The sequence below is a fragment of the Vicugna pacos genome, chromosome 26, assembly GCF_048564905.1.
Source record: "Vicugna pacos chromosome 26, VicPac4, whole genome shotgun sequence".
NCBI lineage: Eukaryota > Metazoa > Chordata > Mammalia > Artiodactyla > Camelidae > Vicugna > Vicugna pacos.
The window spans coordinates 21,237,567-21,258,531 of NC_133012.1; the positions used below are offsets into that span (position 1 = coordinate 21,237,567).

At 40.3% G+C, this 20,965-nt stretch overlaps 1 protein-coding gene across 6 annotated transcripts in view; it reads right to left on the reverse strand.

Annotated features, from left to right (window-relative positions):
* Positions 1–20,965, reverse strand: part of TENM3 (teneurin transmembrane protein 3) — a 1,525,061-nt gene that overhangs the window by 273,899 nt on the left and 1,230,197 nt on the right. The window contains exon 1 of one of the 6 annotated variants that reach the window (XM_072950502.1): positions 14,776–14,977. The exons of 2 other annotated variants lie outside the window; for them this stretch is intronic. Coding sequence is in view for 2 of the 4 variants with exons in the window: in XM_072950500.1 (XP_072806601.1) it covers positions 14,261–14,312 (52 nt within the window). In the remaining 2 variants the exon portion in view is untranslated. Of the gene's footprint in view, positions 1–14,260; positions 14,366–14,403; positions 14,751–14,775; positions 14,978–20,965 lie in introns of those variants that run through there. 3 more of the 6 variants (XM_072950503.1, XM_072950501.1, XM_072950500.1) reach the window with 3 other exon arrangements.

Consider the following 20,965-nt stretch of genomic DNA (forward strand, 5'->3'; position numbering starts at 1 on the left):
GGGTCTACCTTTGGCCTCTAATATGAGAAACAGAAAATTTAAAAATAAAGAAATTATTTTTACAAGAAACTGGTCACTATTAATTAAAGTGCTATAAGAACTCCAGTTTTATGTACTTTCTTCCTAAACTGTATACTTATTAGTGAACTTCCGTTAATAAATCACCGATGTCAAACAGAGCAGACAGTCAACAGATATTTATCAACTTACACTGAATAATCTAGCAGCGTACTATTACTATTAAACAGCTGGGTGAGTAATTCCCAGTTCTCTAAGATACCAGCAAATACATTTATTTGTCCCCAAAAACATTTTAGTATTTTATTTTAGTAACTTGTATAAAACCAGTGCAAACATTTATTTCACTCTGCTCAAGCCCTTTCCTTAAGAAAGGCTTCATTATGAGAAAATACCTTTAATGGGTTATGTAGATCATTGTACTCAACTCTCCTAAGAGTTATGAATCAATATGTCCTTCCCTGGCCTCATCCTCCCCAAAACCTCAGTGACATCATCTCAGAAATCCTGTCTCTAAAGTATGCCAAAGGACCTTCAAAGATGAAAACCTAGTTAATCTGGGCAAAAAGCATCCAAAGAATGAACACATCCAGGCAGGAGACACTGAGCGCTGAGAGGAGGAGAAGCATATTTGAAAAACTTCTAATTCAACACAAACACAAACATATTCATCTTCTTTACATACCAAATAACATCCAATAGGTACAAGGTAATAAGGTTAAAAGGCAAAAGCTAGTACTCTACACGCAAAATCTACCTGAAAGCACATATTTCTCTAAAATCATCTTTCTGCAGCAGGAAAAGCCTGAATGTTTTTATTCTGGAATTTCAGAACGTATAAAATTCTAAATTAATACCTTGTAGAACTACATATTACTGACATATTCAGCATTAAGCCTGGTTCATATTTCAGTGCTTTTAATTCATTTTGAGATTAAATTCATTGTAAAATTTTCTCTAAAAAGTTGTAAATCTGGAAAGTTACATTAGGACTGCTTTGATTCAGAGATGAATATTTCACATTTTGGAGAAACTCGTATTTCATGAACACAGTATTTCTACCTTTTATCCTCTCAACGGAGAGGGAGACATCTCTGAATCTAAAGGTTAATGATTCACTGACAATTATAAATGTTTATAAAAGTATGGTAATTTCTTGGTCTAGTTAAGAACATTTATTCCTTAATATTTTACTAATCATAGTAAGAGCCTCTATTATACTTAATGAACAGACTTTTTTTTTCAGGGAAAGACATTAAAACAAAATACTTACACAAGTAAAAGAGACATTTGGACTGAAGTGCCCCACCAACTACATAATTCTACTAAAATAAAGCAATGTGTTGACTACAGAGGCAGTGACTGCGTAAAAGCACTGAGTACAAGTCAGACAATAATAGTGGGTCATCTCATAGTTTTTGCAATGGTTTCAAATAATAGTTCCCTTTATGTGGCATCTTATTCCAAGGTGGTCTCATGGAATCAGATAGCATATCTTTGAATTTTTTCCTTCTGCTTTTAAATTGCAAATGATGAACTAGTGATTTAAATTCACAAGACTATTGCTTTGAGTTGAGAGCTGGAAAACCCTTAAACATTTCATTTCACTACTTGTTTCCACTATGACGATATCAGGTACACTTCAAGTGGTCCTTTTCCAATCTGACAAAAACAATTTTAATTGCTCATGTGGAACTTCTCAATAGCTTGCTTGAACCAAAAGACAGACGTGAAGGTTAGGTGGTCAGTCAACAAGCTTCTGGGCTCAGACAGAGGTGTTCTGGGTACCTGTGTTTTGGAAGAGGAGGGCTGCTGAAAAACAAAACAAGCAAAAAAATAGAACCTCAAAAAGAAGACACAATCTCTGAGCTGGAGTTTGTCATCCTCCAAAAGCAGTAGAACAAATAACTTAACCAATTACATCTGTGTATGAAAGCAACCTACTAAGAGCTCCGTGGAGGCTGCAATGAGCATGTAAGATATGAGAGACTTCGCAATCATCTGCTGGAAGAAATGAGTTGACAGGTTAAGAAGAGTGGACAAGGAAGAGGGAAGAAGCTATGCTAATGGAAATAGCCTGCATGACAGCTTCGCACCTCACAGTCAAAAGAACGCCAAACTGGGAGTCAGCTGCAAATGTCACTATTAGCTGTGTCAAGCCAACAAAGCCACTTCAATCTTTTTGGATCTTGGTGGTCTCATTCATTCAATCTGACAAGTGTTCACTGAGCACCATCAAGTGCCAGGCCCTGTTCTGGGCTCCAGGATGCCAAATTTAACTGAAGTTCTGGCTTTTGTGAAGCTTACAATGACTCACTGTAAAATTTAAGAGTAAGTAAGAAGTCATGAATTGAAAATAATACCAGGAAAAGTTCATTGCTGGTTTCGCTAATTCTACTATCAATATCCCTTCTATAATTCATCGACCTGAGCCTTCCCCGAAAGTATTCTTAGTTACTGTATTCAATGCCAAATCCTCAGTGGATCACAAATGAACATCTAAACAAATTCTTTTATCTGGGATTCAAGGTCCCCCAGGTCCTGGCTTCAACCGACTTTTCTAGTCTTATCTTCCAAATTTCTCTTTCACGAACTTCATGCTCCAAGTAGGTTATTTGGGATTTTCTCAAGTAGACCTCACACACTGCAACTTTCATGGCTCTGCTCATGTGCCTCCCTCTGCCTGGAAAGCCTTCTCTCCATCACTTGTTCATAATCCTACCCCTCCTCCCATCAGGCTCAAATATTTTCTTGACATGACAGTACGACTTTAGGACAGAGATAAGATCAAGGTCGATGCCCAAGAAAGACGATTTGCCTTTTTTATACTGAAGAGGAAAGTTAATGTCAAGGAAGCTAGTGAGGAGGCTATTGTCAAATATGATAGTGATGGCATTGTAACAGGCAGATCCCCCCAAAATCTGGTTTTTAGAACCAGCACTTTATGATTACTGATTGAGGACATACGTAGATGGAGAAAAATAATCTAAATGGACTCAAAAATTACATGATTATGAACAGGATGGCAGAGCACGTGCCAGGTGGTACACAGGAGGTTTTCAATAAATGCTGAGTAAACTCACTTTTTAAAATGTATGAATTTTCCTTAAGAAATCAGTAAATTTCTAAAATATGTTATAGTTAAATATTATTGATTTCTAATTTTATAGACAGAGAAAAAACTGCTACAGTAATTGTGACAGGGTACCGTGACAAACTCAACGATCACTGGGTTAAAAAATGTCAGTTTAAAAAGAAATCAGTTTAACACTAATTAACAATTTTATGGATACATGTAAAATGGGTCTTTCCTTATATATAAGGGGAGTTGGGGTTGTGTGACATATAGCACGTATAGAATAGGATCAGTATTGATTTTAGATCTCTTGCTGTATTTAAAAGAAATAAAATGTAAGAGACACTGAACACCTCCACCATCCCTCCCATCTCCCTCCTCTGCCTTCCTCTGGCCTCTGCAGACAACCCCCCACCCCTACCCCGTGCAGGATGGTGATCGACTATCTTATCGGAGCCTGGAACTAGTTATCTCTGTTCTGGAGTGTTTCTCTCTCCACAATGCAGAGATGAATAAAATCTTCAAGTGGTCTCCTTCCAATGAGGCATCTCATTCGACTTTAAAGTACACCCTAGGCATTTAGAGGTAGGTATCTTGTTATTGCTAATTGAGATATTCCTGGAAATAGGGGCTATAGACATACTTTATAAAATATACACAAGGGGATGTTGTGGTTGCCAAGGGGGCAAGGGGTGGGAAGGGACAGACTGGGATTTTAAAATACAGAATAGATAAACAAGATTATACTGTATAGCACAGGGAAATATATACAAGATGGTAGATCACAGAGAAAAAAATGTGACAATGAAAATATATATATGCTCATGTATAACTGAAAATTGTGCTCTACACTGGAATTTGACACAACATTGTAAAAGGATTATAACTCAATAAAAAATGTTAAAAAAAATACACAGAGTATGTTTTTAAATGAAAAGATACTATCAACTTTCTTTCTCTAAAAATATACCTAAAAAATCTTTAATATTTAATTTTACCCATGTTCTGCCTCAACTGAGGTGGAAACATACTGTGTTTACAATTCTACTGCCCAGCTCTTAAGAAACACAGGCACTACAGAAATGAATGAGCATTACTAATGAGCATTTTAATAAACTAGGTATTTATAATGATATCTGAGCATGAAGGTAAATAATTTTTTTTTCAATTTATTGAAGACCTGTCACCTAGAGTCCCTATTTGTAACTGGAAGCATAAAAGCAAAAACTGACCTTAGCTTTCTGTATGAAATGGAATATGCACGAAATTTAGATACACTTAAAAGAAACCAAACATGTTGTCATATACTCACGGGCCTCAGTATTTTGAAAAGGTCTAAGTGTTGTTTAAAATAAACAACTGTATACTAAAACAACTATAAACTTTTAGTTTCTAAAGTCCTAAATTTAACAATTCTCCCCATTAAGGCCACCACCTGGGTTCAGTCCTTCATCTTGACACGTTGAAAGAGGCTATCATGCAATGTCACCCAAAGCTTAAAATTTTCACCCAGATGAAAATTACTGCCTTCTACAGGCCATCTCAGGAGTTAGCACCTTTTTCAAATGATGTAGTCATTTCTCAATATAACACTGATATTTATTCCCCTGTTCAAAAGTCCTCACGGAACATATTTATCTGCAGCAAATGCTCTCGCTGAGTACAGATCTCCTATTGTGAAATAGCCAAAGGTCGGTTAGTCAAGACCATGAAGGAAGGTAAACAATCAAACCAGCTAAATTGGTATTTGATCAAAATGAGGCATGTCTATATAACAATAAATATTTTTTATCTGAGTCTCTCAAATAAACTCAATTTCAAAAACAGTCTTGGGGGGAGGGTATCGCTCAGTGGCAGAGTGCGTGCTCAGTATGCACGAGGTGCTGGGTTCAATCCCCAGTGCTGCCATTAAAACTAAGTCAGCAAGTAAATAAATAAGCAAATAAATAAATAAATAAACCTAATCCCCACCCCACCCCCAAAAAAAATAGTTTCAAAAAAGTTTTGGTCAAGGTACTATGATGGAACTTGGGAACAGTAATTATCTACTCATAATGAGGACAACTGCCTTCATCTTTAGAATCTCTATTACAACCAGAGAAAAATGCAGTGAACATACACGGTCCACAGCACATTAACCATTTCCTCGCAAGCCGGTGAGGAAGGATGCTCCTTTCCTAGAGCTCCTGTGCAGAGGATGCCTTCTTTCCTTTTGCCTCACCCAAGCGGGACTAACCAGAAGGGCAGGCAGAGAGCCCCAGTCTCCCTAACCAATGCCACCCTCACACAAAATGCAAACGTGTGCACAGACGCAGGACATATATATTAAAATGAGCTAACCCAGCAGCATAAAATGTAAAAAATACTGTAGATTTTATTGTGCAAGCTATGTTTTATTACCATTTATAGTCTTTTTTTTTTAATTTCCCCAAGATTTTTGAATCAGCTGAAGAAATTCTACAGGACCTCTATACAAAAGTCCATATCCACTGGCACCACTGATTGGTTTACTTCCCTCCTTTCACAGGTACAAGTCAAAAAGTCCAGCAACTTTTGCAAGGTCACACCACCAGATAACCGTTTAAATGCTAATTTATTTGACTTCTTAAGCAGGAGTTCTTAGTAGACCAAAACTTAAAAAAAAAAAAAAGAAAGAAAGAAAAGACAAGACCACCAGATGAGCCATGGGCACTAAGGAGTAAACACAAACATAATTTATCATTTTGCCAGGTTCAATAAATACAATTTGATGTGTTAACAGCTTTTAATAATAAAGCCATCAGCTATCAATTAAATAAACAAACCATTAAATAGGGACTAGAAGTGTCAATAAAAGCATAATCTACTGATTTTCTAATCAATGATGTTAACCATTGCTGGGTACGAATCAGGGAGTGAACATTTGCCACACCATAGACAATCATTTATGATTATGGTTCACCAAAAAATAAAAAACCTAAAGATTAAAAACAGTGTATAATACCGAACACATACTCCCTCAATAAGCACTTGTTGATAAATTACATGATTTGCCTTGAACAAACCTGGAAATATTTGTAAGATTCAATGGCGACAGTATTTATGAAAGGTTGCATACTGGCACAATTCTATTGTACAACAGTAAAGAGAACTTTTATGTAACACAAGCAGAGTTAGGACCAAAGTCAGAATGAAACCTAATTTGACACTTAACTGGAGGCAGAATTCAGAAATTAAGAATGGTATAAATTTGAGATTGACAGCAACCTGCCTTTGTATTTTAGTAGTTGAATCACCTTACGCAAATCACTTAATCTCTTCAAGCCTCGATTTTCTCATCTATAAAATAGGGAGTAAGGATATTTACTTCATAAACCACCTGCTACATATTAGGTGTTTTACGGTATCATAATAACTTTTCTTAATGCCAAAAGTGCTCTGGAAGTCAGGGGCTAGGTCTGGTTACTTCTTAGTGGAGGGGCGTAGTGATCTCTGTTCATTCCCAAGGGAGAGCAGGAGTGTGTCTCTAGGCACGTGCTCCATCCTTAACTAGCAACTTCTTTATCTCTTCCATGCCTCAGTTTCCCCATCTTTAAAATGGAGATTATAAGAGTACTTAACTCCATGAGTTAAAACTCTCATTCCGAAGATGAGAGGAAATAATATCCACATAATGGGTTCAGCACAGAAACCGGGACTAAATAAATACTTAAAAAAATAAAATGTTGGCTACTATTAGACCTTGCTTCTTCACCTAAAAAGGTGTGGTCTTGGGGGAGGTGGGTCTAGCTCAATGGTAGAGCACAGGCTCAACATTCATGAGGTCCTGGGTTCAATCCCCAGGACCTCTGACAACAACAAAATGTTTAAAAGGTTAAAAAAAAAAAAAGTGTAGTCTAGATTTGGTGATCCTGAAGATTGTCTTCAGTTCCAAAAATTTCTAATTCTATTCACTTTCATAGGAGAGGTCAGTAAAATTGTTTCTTAAATTTTGTGAGTTTTTTGTTCTCAAGGTCAACTCAGATGGGGCAAGAGAGTGGAAATACGAAGTCTCTTCTCTGTCCTTCTGGTACACCTCCCCTGTTAACCTTCCGGTAACAAAAATATCGTATTAAATCTTCCCTGGCTTACTCACCCAAAAGAAAGTCTCATGAGGTTTAACAGTTAATGAAATTAGAATCACAAGTATTTTATCAGTGTTTAAGTTACAAATGTATCTATGCATGCAATTTTAGCATTTTTTTCCTTACTCAAATTTAGTGTTATAGTTCATTGAATGACTGGCTTCCTTTAAAAGTCCTTAATTATGGAAATTAACATTTTGCTTCACTCAAACACCTAACACCTGATTGGAACTTAGCTAAATGTCACCTGACCACTAATGCAAAGACATGAAGGTATCAGGCCAAAAAGGCTTCTGAAAGGCCAAAACTAATAAAGCTAATAAAATTAGTTCTGAGAAGAGTCTTTGCTCAGAACCTCTCTATTGCTATTTTATGCAAAAAATACAACAAAACAATCTTGGCTGTTTGATGACACACAGAGTAATAAGAAGCAAAAGTTGACAAAATGACAAGGGAAGAAAATGAAAAACCTATGTAAACAATTGTGCCTGTACTTGAATTGCACACGTCATTAAAAACTCTCAGAAGGAGCGTGGTACATCAAACATGTCTGCAATCACACGGCCCCGCGTCCAGATCACTGCTGCCCCATGTTACACCTGCGTCACGCTGGGCTTAACCCCTCTGTGTAACCACCTGCCCATCAATAAAACGGAGGAATCCCTTCTAAAAGGGATTTAGTGAGAATACAGTGAAATGATACGTAGAAAACATTTTGCACAGTTTAAGGGCTCAGAAATGAAAGGTAATAGTACCACGTGGCCTTACACTGGGGCCACCTGGCCCTCAACAGCTTCTGAGAAAATTACCATCGTTGCACAGAACAGAACTGATGTTCATGATGATGCCCTTCCATGACAAGAAGTTAAATTGTATTTAAAATGCTCCTTCAGTAAGCAGTCCGACAAGCACTCACTGAATAACTACTATTTTCTCCGCATTGTGCATAGTGGGAGTAGGTAAGAAAGAGCAAGACACAGCTGTGACCTGAGAGAACTTGTCCCCGGAGAATTGTAAACAAACGATTCCAGCGCAGTGCGCGCGGGGCTGGAACAGAGCCGGGCGCGGAGCTGCAGCCGGGGCCACGCGCAGAGGCCTCACGGAAGACACGCCGCGCACGGAGGCTCCTCACAGAGGTGCGGGGAGGTAAGCGAGGGCCTAAATGGCACCGACCAGGTGAGAAGGCTGAAGCACGGATGGAGGCACAAGCGGAAAAGAGACAAGGAGGCGCGGGGTGGGGGGGGGGGGCGGATCATAAAGCACCTGGTAAAACGAACTAAGGAATTTGGATTCGATCCAGAGGACATGATGAAGATTTTATGCAGCGACGTGCCTGCTCAGAATTACGATTCAGAACGACAAACTGGGACGACAGTAAGGAAGCTGGATTCAAGGAGAGACAGACAGAAGGCAGGGAAACCAGGTGAGAAGGCGAATGAAACCAGTTAAGCGTGAGATGGAAAGAGACTGAACTCAGGCCTTGACTGGGAACAGGGCAGGGGGAGGCAGCAGGGGGGATAATTCATTTTAAACATATTCCAATCCCCTATGTTTGTTTTTAAAATCAAAAGTCCTTAAAGGAATAAATCCTTTGTGATGGAGAAAAATCTGACTTGCCTGACGGTCCTATTTTTGGTGACTCTGAGTTCCTTGCGTTTTAGTGTTACATAATTCACAGCTCTGATAAAGTCTGAAATAATACCCTAGAAATTTTGATAAGGGGCCAACTTTTTTTCTTCCTTATGATAAGATCTGTGCTTAGTTCTGGTTAATTGTAATCAAAAAGAATTCAGCAAAACAGGTAAAGCGTAAGCTCCAATCAGTAACGTTTGGCAGCTGTGCTTAGGAAAACAATCTTGTATGCAGCACTTAATTGCTTTAACTGGAGTTTCCAGAAAGGTTAGATCTTGTACTGTGTTTAATAAAACTCTTCCCATTGTTGAACACTACTTGTTCAAATATTTAAGTAAGAATTCCATTTTAATGGAGTTGACATAAAACACATCGCAAGGAAAATATTGGCCACAAAGTTACAAGATGCAAACTGTAAATCTTCTGGTTCTGTCTTAGCTTTTTAAGGGAAGTGATGGCTAGAAGAGCAGCATCAGAAGCACTGAAACGTGAGTAACCCTCAGGTAAACGTACTCAGGCGCTTGTTAAACATTATTCCCACTTCTAAAATTGAGGTTAGCAAGTCTCTCCTCTTAATAGCTGAAAAACAGTTTGAAAAGTAGCAGAATAGCAGCTTCTTTGCAAAGAGACTAATCGTCGTATCATTAAAAGATCCTCAAAAGCAAATACAGAATGGTCAGCCTGCCTGATCACCTTAATATTTAATGACGGAATATCTCCAGATATATCCATGCATGAAAAGAACGCTGGAAGGGAAAGCTACTGTCAACTGAAAAGAAACTGATTTTTAATTTTCCCCTTCACTCTGATACCCTGCAATCAGGGGCAATGATATTTGAAAACAAAGAGAAGCAGATATGATACAGTGGTTTGTTCAGATCTGTCAGTGATAAAACAAGCAGGAGTGGCTGTCATCAAAAGCCAAATGGCTTTTTCCACCTCCATCAAGGTCACTCGACTGATGATGGGCTCAGTAAGATGATAATGCATTTAACCACTTTCCCTGCATCTGACTTCGACCTCACAAATCCAAATGGCCTTGTTTAACTACCCTGGCCTTTCAGTTTCCCTGAGCAAAGATAATTAAGGAGATGTACTGCCCCCTACTATCACAGGAATTGAAAGGCAAATAAACTTTTAAGAGCACAGCCAGGTGTCGACTCCACTAATGTACAACTTTTAAGCAGGAGGTAAAATGAAATAATGGTTAAATAATTATAAAAGGTTAACAGTGTTCAATTTGTTATATACGGTAATTTTGTTTTATTTAAAAGGAAAAGCATAAAAAGAGTTCCAACTACATTTTACAGGTCTCTAGACAGCAGGTCCTCTCTCCGTCTGCCAGAAATAGTTTAAGAATATGGAAAAAAGGTGCTGCACAGAAACTAACATAAAAAAAAAAAGAGAAACTCCCACACATTATTTTAATTTTTAAAAATTTCAGGTTATTACATTTAAATAGAGAAAACTGAAGTGACGTTCTGCATGAATTCTGTATTACTTATTTGGGTATGCGTTAATGATCCATTCTGCCTTCTAGATGCACAAAATAAGACTTTTATGTGAAACAGTGCTTAATTTTAAGAGAGGGGGATAATAAGACTGCAGAGAGAAACTCTCCTTCTTTTAAATACTACAGTAGGTGGTTTCCCAGATCTATTATTTAGATATGATGTGCCCTCAAATGTTTGTGCGTCCTTTTCAATTGTCATTCTTCCCTTGTGCATGAGTTTTACCATCAATAACATCTTCGGTAGATACTGTTTCTGGGATACCAGAGAGGAAGCTGTTTTCCCCCTACTGCAGTAAAAAAGTAAGAGTAGACATTTCAAAACTTAAAACACACAGGATTTGTAACTAAACAGCTAGGCTTGCAGTTAAAATCAACATATAAACACCAATTTTAAAACAACTGGTTTCTTAAATACTAACATATATACCATTTCAAGCCTGCTAAAAATATATAGAATTCAAACAATTTCTACACATCACAATGTTATTCTCTATGGGGAAAAAACAATTTTGACATGTCTAAAAACAACACAATTCCAAAACTAAGTGTTCAAGTCGAAAGGTCTTAGACATCAATGAGTGTTACAATACATAACTTTTCCCTCTACACCAAACTACAGTAAAAAAAAAGGCACACAGATCTCATTTATTTTGTATCATCGATTACTGTAGAAATCTGTAATGCCCATCTGATGAAACTAAATATAATGAATGCCTGTTGTAAAATATCTCTATTGAAGAAGAATTAAGTGTTATTTCAGCTTTCAAATATTCAGTGTCTGAGGGCATGGAATCACGTCGAGTATAATCACGTTAGAGTGACAACTCACTATCTATGTTTGTGTGCCTTCAACTTGTCCAGATCAATGTGACAGAGCAAACATCTTGCTGATAATCCTAATCTAAACCTGTGGGGGACCCTCTAACTCCTCTCCTTCTCCGTTCAATTCTTTCTCTTTGCTAGGAAGTTCCATAACTTACATCTGTGACTGTTTTTGGATTAGTTTAGAACCCGGTCACTGGAAGATTTAACTCATTAAACACTCAATAGTTGTGGCTTAGACGCTTAGCCCTGACTATGTAGACTCCCTGGTCCAACCCAGAAGGCTATAGTTTACTCTACATTAAAAAAAAAAAAAAAAACCACCCCCCCACCGCTGCCCCTAATTGACTTTACTTTCTCACTTCAACATGTCACTCTATCTCCTTCATGGGACCAAATTCACAACATCCAAACATCCTTAAGGAAAAATATTACTTTTCAAGTGTTTGGTGCTGAAGAACTCATATCTAGGATGAAACAGAATAATTACAACCATACTTTAGTTTAAACTACATACATATGTCTGTGTGTAGTATACATCTATATATTGGCACAAAGAAAGAGTAAGAAATCCAGAGTAAAGCAGTCATTTACCATATTGGTGTAAAAATTTAACTTTTTTATAACGAGAGGAAAGTTTAATTAAAAATTACTCATTTAGACAGAAATTTAAAACAAATACACTGCCCTATATTTAGCATTTACATTTGCATTGTGAGAAAGGTGGCTTGTAAAAATCTTCATTCACAATTGTTTAGTTCAAGTCTAGAAAACAAAATAAATTATAAACATGAAGAGACTGATGTTCTAAAGCCCAATCTCTTAATTGCTGATCAGAGCTGAAAATAGATCTTTTTTCTCCACTAATTGAATGAGTCTTGTTAAACCTTTTGAAATGCACTTTAGAAAATGCAAGAATACAGCTTAGAACAGGTTCTTTAATTTGGGTCATTTTCTGTTACTTGCAGTGGTGATGGGTGCTTAGCAACGCTGTTCTGGTGGCCCTTTTAAGGAAATGAATACCTGGAATACAGCATTTTAATCTCTTTTATGGCATTAATTATCAAGATCACTGCGTTCAGACAGTGCCTCCTTTGCCACTTCCCTACATTATGAAAGAAAGGAGTCCCGTGATAAATTGACTACATTATTTCAGATGACAGCAGAGCCTGTGCACCCCCCTTACCAAGTAAAAGAATGCAAGGACATAAAAACTAACAGTAAACAGAAGTCACAGAAAGGGTGAGTTTAAATGTTTAGACAAGGATCCTACACTGAAAATCAGTGTTCAGACGCCTGTAAGAGTCCACTGGAAGTCACTTTTCTCTTTCTAAATCTTTGAGAAAAATTAAATTCTATTATGCCACACACCAGGCCACTGATAGCTAAGAAACGTGATGCAACAATCGAAATGTAGTAAGATGTTATTTGGAAGTTGAAGATGTGCTCCATCTTTTCAATACTGAATTTAGAAAGAAGGACTTTTACATGAGACACGTTTGCAAGAACATCATTTAAATCATGATCAAGTTATTCACTTCATATTTATTTTAATGTGCTCAAAGGATTAACTCCCAGGAAGACAAGGAAGGCAGGTAAAGTACAGAGCCGCCAAGTAGTTGTGAAGAAACCAAACTGCCATGTTATGCTCTGTGAATATGACCATTCACATCTTATTAATAATCAGCAAAAACAGTTTTAAGAAAGTAGTCATTCAAAATTCCTGGAATACTGCCTTCCATTTTTTTTTTCTGATCTCAGTTATCGTTGGTAAAAGTGCAGCTCTTCTAACTTTTCCCTCATAATTACACAATTCATTTTAGATTTCATGTCCTAAAGGAGGAAGGTGAGCTCTTATATATCACATCATCATCCTTCTCAATCTTCACAGCTAATAAGAGATCAAGGGACTCCCTCTTTGTCTAGAATGTATCCTAATTTCAGGCTTTAATGGCCAGTTTTTTAAAGCTTTCCACACTCTGCCTCCAAAGATTAGAAAGGAACCGGGCTAACAAATTGAGATCACATTTTTTGAAGTTTCAGTCTACGGATTAATGTATAATCAGCATCTCTTTCAATGAAACATACTTCACACTTGATCTCACATTTATCATCGAACTGTGTACAATCACAGCATAAAATGGGAGAATACCATAATTTCTCAAGTTTTTGAACCTCTTAAAACAGATGGACTCTACCCAGGGTTTGGGGGTTTTGAACCGTACAGCTGCATTTTAGTGCCTGGGAATCCGCCGAAAGAACAAAACGCGTGGCCCAGACAGTGCAGACTGCACTAAAATATTCTCCTACGGGGAGAGAGGCTTAGTAAGTTAGCTCTATTTCTAAAATGCCTTCTCTGGATATTTTCAATCCTTTCTTAAGGGCTACTTTAACAATTAGCACACAGAGGTCTCTGGATGGCTCTCTGAAACATCTAAAACCAGAGAACAAAAGGTTTATTTTAAAAATGAAAACCTTGGCTTGTACAACTCCAGACGTGAATCTGCTTTCAATTACTGAAAGTATTTCCACTTGAGTGGAAAGGGATCAAATCTTCAACTACACCGTCTTAAGGCACCGAATTTGATTATACTAAGCTTTCAGGAGACAGAATGACTTTGTGACACAGGCACACATATTCTGTACGTAGCATTTAGGAGATATTCCAGAGAGAGATGCCAGCACAGGGGGAGGGAGGGAATGTGACTTATTCTGAGAGCTGCCACGGAGCTTTGTTTTATTTTATTAAAATGCACACATACATGGTAAAATGATTTTTACTTTAGTAGGCAGTGGGCAAGTTTTCCCAAATCGTTCCCAACTATTTCTCCCACAGGAGTAACCTGCATCGAAACAACGGTAAAGTTGGATTTCTTTCAGAGACACTCTCCTGCCAAAAAAAAAAAAAAAAAAAAACCACCAAAACCACCACACGCTAAGTATTTCGCAGGAGAAAAACTGCTCTTTTAATTATTAGCCAGAGTATTTAGTGCCTTTCCCCCCATTAAGCAATCGGCATGACGGATTTCAGTTCGTGAAAGCAAAGGACTGATTTCAGCTCAACGCAGATTTTGGAACCTATCAGACATAAATTACCCCAAATCACGCCAGCTGAAGATGTGCTCCCAACGAATGCAACACGACACATCGCAGAAGTCCCCGAATGCAGGAAAAAGCCAGCTTTACCTCATGGGCGAGGACCGTACACTACTCATAAAATATCCACTAATTAAAAATACCGGGAACAAAAGACTCCATTCTCCCCGCGGCTACCTGCACCGCTCCGAGTGCCGAAGAGTCCTCGAGAAAGTTCAGCCGTCACCTCCTCCCAGTCCTTAAAGGTGGCCCCTCAGGGGTTAAAAAGCCACCGCATTTCAGATGCTAATGTTGCCCGGGCACCGAGGCTACCCGGCGCGGAGCCTCCTCCCGTCCCGCCACCGCCGGGGAGGAGAGCGGGGCCGCCGCCGCCGCCGCCGCCGCCGCCGCCGCCGCCGTCGCGGTCCCCGAGCGCGAGCGAGCGACCCGCCGCGACGGGGGCCGCGCGGGGAGCCGCGCAGGGAGCCGCCCAGGCCGCGGAGCCGCCGCCGCCGCCGCCGCCGCCGCGCACCCACCTTGCCGCGGCGCGCCCTCGCTGTGGCCGTGCGGAGCCGAGCCCGGCGCTGCCAAGTTGCCTCGGTCTGGAGCGTATCATGTTACAGCGCCGGGCCCGGGGCTCCGGCTGCGAGCGGCAGCCAGACATGATAGGCTGAGGCTCCTGTGTTTACACCCGGCCGCGGAGGGGGCGGCGGCGGCGCTTAACCCCTTCGCGCCGGGCCCGGCGGCCGCCGCCGCCGCCCCGCCAGCCCCGCGCCCCGCCGCCCGGGCTCCGGGCCGCCGCCCCCTGACCCCCTTCCACACACACACGCGCGCACACACGCATGCACACGCACGCACGCGCGGGCCGGGGCATTTCCACGGCCGTGCCCCACACCAGGAGTGGGAAAACGGCACCCCAAACTGCTTCCAGGCATGCTCTGAAAGGACCCCGATCCGAGGTATTCCGCACACACACGCGCGCGCGCGCACACGCAAGCCATCCAACATCCATATTCCCCCATGGGGTTGCTCAGGTTGCTGTAGATTTTTCCAAATAGATTTTCTCCAGAAGCATGACTTCGCTGTGCTCACAAAAGAACCTCTTTCCCAGCCCATGAATGAATCCCGACCACTGATCCGCCACCATTCAAGCCTCACACGGCTGCGGTGTGGACTTCATCCGAACGCGAGTGGTGGCCACACGCCCCCTTCGTCGCAGCGGAACTAAGTCCTCGAGCTGGCGGGACACGCGGCTCGGGGAAGGTGGGCAGGCGGGGGTCCAGGCGGCGGGAGGGGTCGCCGACGGGGCCTGGAGTCCAGCTGCGGCGGGCGCGCACGGCGTGTGTGTGTGTGTGTGTGTGTGTGTGTCGCTCGGGAACCGCAGCGGGGACGGGCTCAGCCCGGCCCCCACCTCGGCCGGGGCTGCCGAGGCCACCCGAGTCACCCCGGGGCCCACGGGCGGGTGGCGTGGCTGCTCGGCGCCCCGCCCGTGCCCGCCGCGGTCCTGGACCCGCAGCAACGCCAGCGGGAGAGCCGGGCCCGCACCGCGGGGAGGGAAGGAGGTACCTGGGGCAGGAGGCATGTGCTGAGTGGTCTGAGCTAACTCTGTACGATGTGCCAGCACCGGACAGCCCAGATGTGGAAGAGCTAATGTGGGGGTCCAGCTGGCCTTACTTTCAAATGCAAGATACTTCACTATCACAAGCTCTTACATTTTTTTAATGTCCTTTTTTCTCCCTCCAGATCCACTTTCATCATTATTTTTTTTACATCGCCTGCAGGCCAACGTCCCTCTTTCCTTAAATTTCTTTCTTCTAGAACATTCCATCCCCTTCAGCTTCTTCCTCCATTAAAGTGAGACTGGAATGACTGGATGTTCATGAATTTTCAGATGCGCTCGTGTTTTCTTCCAATGCCTCCAAACCCCTCAAGTCTTTTTATGAATAAAGAAACAAAGAAAACAAGAAGCACTTTACATTACAATACTGGTATCAATCAGCATATCTTTACATCATTAGCTGTCTTTCCACATTTTAACTATCATCTAAAAATAGTAAACCAAAAAATGAATACTTAAGAAAGGATCAGTGTTTTCCCTTCATTTATCAATCAGATCCAAGGAAGATTATATTCTTTGTTCATTTCCATGACTCAACAACAGTAATTTCATTTTCCTCTCTAGATTATCTTTACCTTTGGTCACTTTTTACCTGTGATGCTACTGCGATGTGAATACAGCTGGTCTACCTCTTGGTGGATACTTTTCCAGTTTTCATTACCATCTAACATATCCATCGTCGTTCATGCAAATGTCTGCTGTTGCTCAGCGTTTAAGCAAAGTCTCTGCACCTTCCTATTCTTTTCTCTCCATAACAATGGCTCTTCTAAAATCCTGCCTCAATCACATTCTATCACATGATTATCACAAACCTCCGGCCTAGTCTTCCCCGAATGATCAAGATATCCACTCTTTAATTAGGACATCATTAAGATATCAGAGAAATTATTTAAACATTCCGTTGACACAGGCTAAATTTCAAAGTTATTTCAAGGTTTTGAAATTCTCTTCAGTAAAATTGGGTCAAAAAATAGAACAATAGATATTTTGTGGGGCATCGAAAGACTTCTAAGTTCTTAAACAAATACCTTCCTAAGTCATAATATTTTGAAAAGGAGCCTTTCACGAATCACTGCAATGTGTGTAACTCTTCGCTGGGGTGGGGAGGGTTGCCTGAAGTAATCAACACTGTATTTAGGCTGGGGTATGAAGAAGATGTATTCAGTTGGAACGTGAGAAGAATTAAATAGGTAAGACACTGCACATTTACAATTTGCCAGGACCCAGGGGCTTGTGTAGGCTTCAGAGACGTACCTCTGGATTTTTGATTACACAATTTAGCAGATTCGGATTTGGACTAGACCATTAGAAGACAGGAAAATGAACACTTTAATTGAGGAAAGAAAGATTTTAAAATCTTAAATCACCGCTTTGGTCATGATGAATCTGAAGAAGACTTATATTTGGCACGCTCATTTCCCCAGACAAATGCTATGTAAATTGGTCACTGATGGATAGCATTTATTAAAATTCCAACTTCAAATGCTAATTAAACCATGCCTGTCTATAAATATCAGATACAGGTTAGGTAAATTTTTATATTGGACTGTGGTGAAATATTCTACATGTATATCTAGTTCTACCTTTTCTGAACACAAAATTAATTATTTTCAAATTGGACAAAGACATTATCCCTTGAGAATGAGCAAGGGCTGAGTCTGAACACAGCTGAGCCGCGGCAGTGGCAGCCCACGGGAAGGAGAGGGAGACACATGGTTTTAAACAGGTTCTATCGCTGAAAAGTGAAGAATGGTTTCCACATACACCTTCCCAAGAAGGGAGACAAGGTTTTGTTGCCATGCCCATCCATACATTCAGTCACTGCCATCTTTTAAATATAGGAATCCACAAAAGAGTCCTGTAGTGAAATATAATAAGGCACATATTAAACTTCTATTTTCATCTACTAGAGTTTGCCATATTGATGCTGTCAGGAATAATTAGCATTATGGATACTGCCTTCTATAACTTAAGCATTTCTTGTCTGAGGTCTGCAGAATTCCCCTCAGTTCCCTGAGCAGACACCATCAAATATGTTGAATTATGTGGCTATTTTATGTTGTGAATAAATAACCACATGGAATCCTACTCGTGCTGTTAAATGAATTTTACTTATAACTGAATTCAGTTCTTCAGGCATAAAAGCCTAATGACTGCACACCACAAGGAAGATTTTTAAAAATGCATGAACCAAATCAAATCAAAGCAAATTGTATTTTAAAAAAAAGTCCACGAGTGAGCTGTTACTTCAAATCGGCACCAACTTAGCTTTAATATTAAGAGTTCTTCTGACCTCTCTCTGCTTAGGCCAGAAACCTTGAAGAAAAAGCAGAATTTATCCAAAACTGGGATGATCATCTTCTTGCTACTGCTTAAGCACCAAATCCGTACTGGCAGAGATGCTCATACAGAGTCATAATCCCTTTCAGCTATGTTAAATACGTGGACACGAGCAAAGCTAATATTGAGCACTTCTTATGACCGTCACTGTATCGAGCTTTGGACATATACCATTTTTATTAATTCTCAAAGGTTCCAGTGAGAAAGTAATATTAACATCCCATCTTACAGATGAGGAAACCAGCGCTTAAAGAGGCTAATCATGGCTCACATAGTTACAGACTGCCAGAGACTAAGCTCAGTCCCAGGTCCTGAATCTGACACTTACACCGTTTTACTAAATATTTAGCATCAACTCAATAGTAAAAACTGGCATTAGGAGTGGTGGTCACTTTCTAAATAAAATATGTCAGGATAAACCACACCAAAGATTTGAAAACATAATATTCCACTTTCAAAATTGATCATTTGTGGGTAATTTGTGGAGGGGAAAGGAAAAAGAGGCATGACATCCTATTTCTCCTGGGTTTTGAAATGACTTTTAGTGTTTAAGTAGCAAGTAATACACATACTAGTATTCTCTGCAAGCTAAACAGTCTTCCAGAGGAATGAAATAGTTAATAAATATTCTAGAACCTCTGACTTCCTGATTGGCATAGGCCGATATGTATTTGTCACTCTAGAATTCAGTTTGCCTAAATGGACTTTGTTAAAAATTATACACTTATTTATAAACACATTTTCTTTTTTACATAACAGATGTGTCATAGAAAGTGTTTATGTCACCAAAATTACAGTGCACCGACATCAACTGGTACATAATAATTGTACAATTACTTTCGTTACATGCTGTAAATAAAATTTTAGACTTTATCTTCTGTTCTGCAAAGTGTTATTTTTGTCAGTAGCATGAAAATCTCTAACTCTGTTATAAGCTGACATAAGCTGTACTTAAAATCATATTTCTGGGTCCTTTTTCCAAGAAAGTTCAATTATCATTTACACTGGAACAGAAATAAAGGTTTGGGGAAAAAAGGTTTGTAATAAAGGCCAATTCATAATTCTTCAGATATCTACAGTAAATCTAAAAGGCTAAGATAATATCTAGGTGATTCTTTTATTTAACCCATAGAAAAATCCATCCACACTATAGCTACTTATTCCACAACCGTCTGAAATGACCCACACCCAAAATTATTTCTAAAACATAAGTTTTTGTCTTCATTTTTAGAGATGTTATGTTATTTCCCCCAAACCACAAATGCCTTCTGAAATCTGATACGTGATGAAGATCTGTGACTCTTTCTTTATCTCCAGTCATGTGTACGGTGCGTCAAAAGAGCTGGTTCTGATTTTTGTCGTAACTTGGGTGACCTTGGGCAGGAGCTTGCTGGGTCTTCTGCAGCTCCGGCAAGCAGGGAGGAGGGGACGGCAGGACCTGGGAGCGTGTGATGAGGTCTGGATTCCTTGCAGGGGGCAACAGAGCAAAATACTGCCTCCAGAAGGCTTAGTGAGCCGCAGCCCTGTGCTGGCAAATCTCCAAGGTGGGGGGAAGGTGGTGAGGAAGGGAGCTCATTCCTCTCTAAAGGTGAGAGCAGGACTGGGGCAGGAGGACAGAGCTTGAAGAGAAATCCAGATGGCCAGCAAGAGTTGGCGGGGGGGTGGGTACCTTTGCCAGGAACTGGGTATGAAGCAAGCCCTGAGGGCCCAAGTCAAGCAGACGTCCGAAGGCAGTGTTGCAAGGGAGTGTGTGTAGGAGTCAGCCTCCGTGCCTGGGGAAGCCCAGAGCGGGTGGCCGAGACGGAGGGAAGGCTACTCACCCTGGCAGGTTGGGTACCAGGTCTACAAGCAGCAAGACTAGTTCCCAGGCCCACCCAGGGATGGCAGTGTTTGTCCATGCTTGGCAACTTACTGGTGTTCAACTAACTTGTAGGTTTTGAAAATAAAAATACATTGGGGGAGGGGGGTCCTTTGAAAGTCCATGTTTAAGAAATGTATATGTGATACATTAAAAAATGACCAAATTGTTTTAATTCCTTCAGTCTGGATGGTTTGTTTCCAGCCATCATCACCATCAACCACTCACCCTACCCCAGAACACATTTTTGTGTTAGTTCTCAAAAACTAACACTTGCAGTTAAATGTCAAAAAGCTAGGCCAGCTATCTTTGAAATTAAATACATTACCATAAACACTTCGTCTTCTTTGTTCAGATCTAAAAATTAGTTACTCATGGATGGCTAGTGATGGAGAGACATTGCCAGGTGGGCAGCTATACATAGAGGCAACAGCTACCTGCACGTCAAATCCCTCATGCAGTGGGTAGAACACAGAAATCACACACACTTTTGCAGTCACTCTGTAAACTGTGTAATATCAAACATTTCCCAAAGAACACATAGATATCAGTATCATATTTGCATTCATTTATTTACCAGGTCTTAATTGGCAAATAAATCTGAATAATCACTAATATATTAATTTTAGGTGTATTCGCAACAGAGTCCCACAGAATATGTTTCTTGACTTTTTTTTCTATTTTGTGAACATAAATTATTTCTATGCAGTTATTATTATATGTCACTTTGGATGTAAGCATATGCTTGATGCTTCTGCTTTGTACGTGGCCAAGTTTTGCTGACTCATGAGTTGGCTTGGAAGTTGGCTCCTCCCTGATCCGCTAGGAATAGTTTAAGGGCCCCTCGTGCCATGTTCCTGTTGAGCTGTAAGTATCCTTTTCTAACAGTCGTCATGCTATATTCTCATTC